At 43.2% G+C, this 4,889-nt stretch overlaps 1 protein-coding gene across 1 annotated transcript in view; it reads left to right on the forward strand.

Annotated features, from left to right (window-relative positions):
• Positions 1-4,889, forward strand: part of SLC28A3 (solute carrier family 28 (concentrative nucleoside transporter), member 3) — a gene marked incomplete at its 5' end in the record, with an annotated part of 18,654 nt that overhangs the window by 7,437 nt on the left and 6,328 nt on the right. The window contains 4 exons of the mRNA XM_008569052.1: positions 333-463; positions 1,883-2,051; positions 2,441-2,638; positions 2,833-2,966. Of these exons, the coding sequence (XP_008567274.1) occupies positions 333-463; positions 1,883-2,051; positions 2,441-2,638; positions 2,833-2,966 (632 nt within the window). The remainder of the gene's footprint in view (positions 1-332; positions 464-1,882; positions 2,052-2,440; positions 2,639-2,832; positions 2,967-4,889) is intronic.

A 4,889-nucleotide genomic window follows, 5' to 3' on the forward strand; every position in this document is an offset into this window, starting at 1 on the left:
TTTAGGAACTATTTGAATATTTCAGAAGGACAACAGGGAGGCTGAGGAATGTTCTTTGAAATTTCCTACAACACAGGATTAATTCTCTTCTGCAATAATCGAATTTTGGTTTTGTGCCTCTTCCCAAGGATGAAATCCCCCTTCTCCCTCTGACTCTCAAGGTGATGCCCGTGACTTAGCCCACTGAAGATCTCTTCTAAAGGTCTGAAGAAATATTGTTTTCTGGCATAGAATCAACTCCTGCCCCGTGTCTTCCTCTGGAAGGCTTCTGGACCACTCGTCTGACCATGAAGGAAAAGCTCAACGTGTTCTCCTTTCTTCTGAAATTGCAGGTTTCGTCCTCCCACTTGTTAACAGCTTCGGTTATGTCAGCACCCGCGTCATTGGCTATTGCTAAACTCTTCTGGCCTGAGACAGAAAAACCTCAAATAACCCTCAAGAATGCCATGAAAATGGAAAATGGGTAAGTGGGACACAAGAGGAGTCCAAATTCAAATCACAGCAAAAATTTGATAACCAGAGAGCACAGCAAATTACGGTACTAAAGTAAATTTAATTAGACTTCACCTAAAAAATCTTGCTTTAACCCTTCAAGAAAACCTTTCCAAATACCTGAATGTCAACACATTTCCTTAACTGTTTATTGTAAAGATATTTCATTGTAAATATAGCATAGAGTTCATTGAGCCTTGGTTTAAGACTGTTGGAAAGCCATAGGATGAAAATTTCAGGAGTTTTCTCATAGATAATAAGAAAGCCTATTCATTTTCCATGAAAAAGAAAGAAAAAAGGGTGAAAAAGACTAAGATTTAGGATGTTCAGAAGTATGTCATTAAATAAGAGAATTCATCAATCAACACACGTCTGAGATTTATCCCTCGCTTGTATGTAGTTGGAGTCATGACAATGACTGAAATAGCATGTTGCTAAAAATAATACATATGATTCCACTTACAAAGTTAGCAAATGTGCAAACTTACACAACATATTATTTAGGGATAAAGACATGTAGAAAAATTGTAAAGAAAGGGAATGGTAAACAGATTTTAGGGAGGCAAATACCTCTGAGATCAGAGAGGAGGGGAGGAGACTGGGCAGGAGCACAGTGGGTTTCACTCCTTTTTTTTTTTTTTAAAAGACGACCGGTAAGGGGATCTTAACCCTTGACTTGGTGATGTCAGCACCACGCTGTCCCAAGTGAGCTAACCGGCCATCCCTATATAGGATCCGAACCCATGGCCCTGGTGTCATCAGCACCACACTCTCCCGAGTGAGCCACCCGGCCATCCCTATATGGGATCCAAACCCGTGGCCTTGGTGTTATCAGCACCGCACTCTCCCTAGTGAGCCATCATGGCCCTGGTGTCATCAGCACCACACTCTCCCGAGTGAGCCACGGGCCGGCCCTGGGTTTCACTCCTTACATGAGGTGATGGATATACAGCCTGTGCTTGAATCAATCAGTTTTTGTACCATGAATATTTTATATTCTCTGCTACCTACTTTCAGTAAAAATAATTTTTGAAGCTGTAATATTTTTATCATTTCCCAATTTTTTAAATTATAAACACCACAAATTAAGAGAGTAATATAACAATTAGACACCCATATGCCCATCACCTATGAGGGCACTTCAAAAAGTTTGTGGAAAAATTCATATTATCTTTTAATTCTATTTTTCCACGAACTTTTTGGAGTACCCTTGTATCGTCAACAATCATAAACCCCATCATGATCTCACGGGACTTGGGTATTGTGACCAAGGCATGGACCTGAGAGTTTGTCTCATCCACATGAGCTCGGATTATGCCACTCCTGTGCCTACAACATCCGCCCACTGACAACTGCTTGGTAATTCTGGAATTGCTATTTTTTGAAAAAGTGATTCAAGGAATCTGCTAGAAGCTGCAGCCCAGGGAGCCTCCTCGTCCATCTCCCTGACAGCAAACATCGTTGTGAATCTGATCGCCTTCCTGGCCCTGCTGTCTTTTGTGAATTCGGCGCTGTCGTGGTTTGGAAGCATGCTTGACTGCCCACAGCTGAGCTTTGAGGTATAATCCCATCATGCTCCCGCCCTCTGTTTTGTTTCTGCCTATCTTTGTTTAAGAATAAAATCGGTGTGTGGACAGCCTTCCCCAGTTACCTAGAGTGTGCTCGTACGGCCCGTCTGTCCACCCCCGCTTCTCTGTCTCCTATCACCCTCCTTCCCCAACAGTCCTTCATTCTCTCCTGACCCCTCCCCCAAGAATCCAGGTTACTTCAAACGACCCAATTTCAGCTTTGACTCCTGATGGATATAGACGGGCAAGGGAATGTAAAGGGATTTCTGTTCCTAAAGGAGACACAGAGCGGGCAGCAACGATCTTGTCACTGAGGACGGGGGAGAAGAACTAGAAGCAAATCACTGTTCTAATAAAGTATCTCCTTTTGGTTTTTGCAGCTAATGTGCTCCTACATCTTCATGCCCTTTTCCTTCATGATGGGAGTGGACTGGCAAGACAGTTTTATGGTTGCCAAACTCATAGGCTATAAGACATTCTTTAATGAATTTGTGGCTTACGAGCAACTCTCAAAAATGATCCATTTGAGGAAAAAGGCTGGACCCAAATTTGTGAATGGTGTGCAGCAATATATATCGGTGAGTAAATATTTTGATTTTTTAAATACACTTCTTCATCACACGTGTTTGTTAAATAGTTACTTGTGCCTGTGCATGTCAGGCAGTATGCCAGGCACTTGGGATATACCAGAAAACAAAACAAACCAAAAATCCTTTCTCATGGAGCTCAAAATGTCCATAGCACCTCATAATTTTCAGTTATGTCAAATTAGTCAATGTGTGTGCATGCACGCAAAGAAACACAGCTAATGCTTATCACTGTGATCGTTTACTTTCGAGGACTGCAGATGCAGACCCAGAGTCACATGAGCTGGGACTGGAACCAATCAGTCAACAAATATTTACCGTATGCCTTCTATGTGCAATGTGCTGGGTACTGAGCCACAGCACTTGACAAATCACAAGGCCCTGTCCTCACAGGACTGACAGTCTAATGATCATGAAGACCTCTTTCTTCTAGCTGGAGGGACTCTTGACCTCTGAGAAACTTCCTAAATGCAGCCTAGTGCCTGGACATCCTCAAAACATAGTAAGACACATTGCTACTCTCCAAGTGGATGAGGAGATAGAAAAAGCTCAGAATCTGTGATATGACAAGTACCCCATAATTATGTCAGGACTTTAGGTCAATAGTCTGCAAGATGCTCACATCTACCTGGCCTTTGGTGTGATGAAATCAGGTGAGGTCATATTTGCAGCTGCATCTCCAACTTTTTCCCCCTAAAGAACAGAATTGTCACACACACACACTTTTTTTTTTTTTTTGCAGCTGGCCAGTATAGGGAACCGAACCCTTGACCTTGGTGTTACAAGGCTATACTCTAACCAACTGAGAAACCAGCCAGCTCCAAATTGTCACAAATAGAAACTCTTAGGGAAATGGTGAACATTCCTGATTACCACCATTACTCATTCAAACAACCCATTTGGAATTAATGTCTCCGGCACCTTTTTGGTTTTAAAAGGAAAGGGGAGGAAAAGCATGCTGCCTAGGATTGCCATTGAGCCTGCTCACCCTGAACACCAGCAGCATCCCTCCCAGCCTCCCGAAGACTAAACATGCAGCTTTACTCCTACGTATTACACAAACATAGCAGCCTAACCCAGGACAGTACTGATCTGGATTTTATGGTGGGGGCATTGTGACCCACGCTTTGGATATGAACAGGGGTTCTGTGGGTCTCCTGTTTCTCATATGTTCATTCTTCAGCTAACATCACAGTGGAGCTTGGCTGATTATCCACATTGTTTAGATGCCACCAAAACTAGTTTGTTTCCCTGCCAAAAGTAAACAATAGGCTAAATTAAGTGAAATGTTTTCTATCCCCAACTGCCAGTTGTCAGGAGAAAAGAGTTTTGTTAGTGAGCAAAGCAAGTTTGCCGTTTTGGTGATGCTAAGCAGTTTTGTGAAAAGGTTGCTACAAGGGTAGAGACAGAACAGTAGAGCTGATTTGGGCTGAGGGTGAGCCCAGCTAAAGGCAGGCACAAAGACGACACTTGGAAATATGAGCTCAGTGGCCTCTGCTACTGTTGAGTCATGATGGGAACAGCATTTTGTTTCTCCAAATTTCTGATTTCCAACCAATAAAATGGGGATGAGCCCAGCAATTTCTGTTTACCAACCAACAAGTGGGGGAGGATGTCCCAAAACTATCCTGGAAAACGTGTCATGTGACTGAAGCAGACGAGGTGGGTCCATGAGGCAAAACCACATATCAGTTGCATTTTGCCCATTGCTGACCTCGACCTAAGATAAGAGGTCAGGATCATACGTAGCACCATGTTCCCAGAATGAGCCTTTATTTCATCACTTTCTCTATCTTAAAGATGATACTTTACATGTTTTTGGTTTGTTTATATGTAACACACACCATGGTATAGAATTCAAAAGGTACAAAAAGGCATACAGGAAAAAGTAAGCCATCCTTCCTGTTTCTCTTCTACCCAGCCCTTCCTGTTTCTCTTCTACCCAGTGAGTATGGAGCATACCATACTCACTGTTCTTAACCTTGCTCCTTGCCCTTAGTAACATGTCCCAGACACTTTCCACATCAGTGCCTGAGACACAGTATTCCACTGTACAGCATCTTAACCAGTCCCCTTCTGATGAACAGTGCTGCCGATATTTTGCTATTAGAAGAAGTGCTACAATGACCTCCTTGCACCTACGGCACCTGCGCTCGTGGGCAAGGACAGCTGTGCAGGGTATTACTGTCAGCTTAGGAAACTGCACTGGGGTGCACTGCCTCTCCATCACGTGATCCCACAC

Source organism: Galeopterus variegatus, unplaced genomic scaffold (genome assembly GCF_000696425.1).
Source record: "Galeopterus variegatus unplaced genomic scaffold, G_variegatus-3.0.2 Scaffold460, whole genome shotgun sequence".
Classification (NCBI taxonomy): domain Eukaryota; kingdom Metazoa; phylum Chordata; class Mammalia; order Dermoptera; family Cynocephalidae; genus Galeopterus; species Galeopterus variegatus.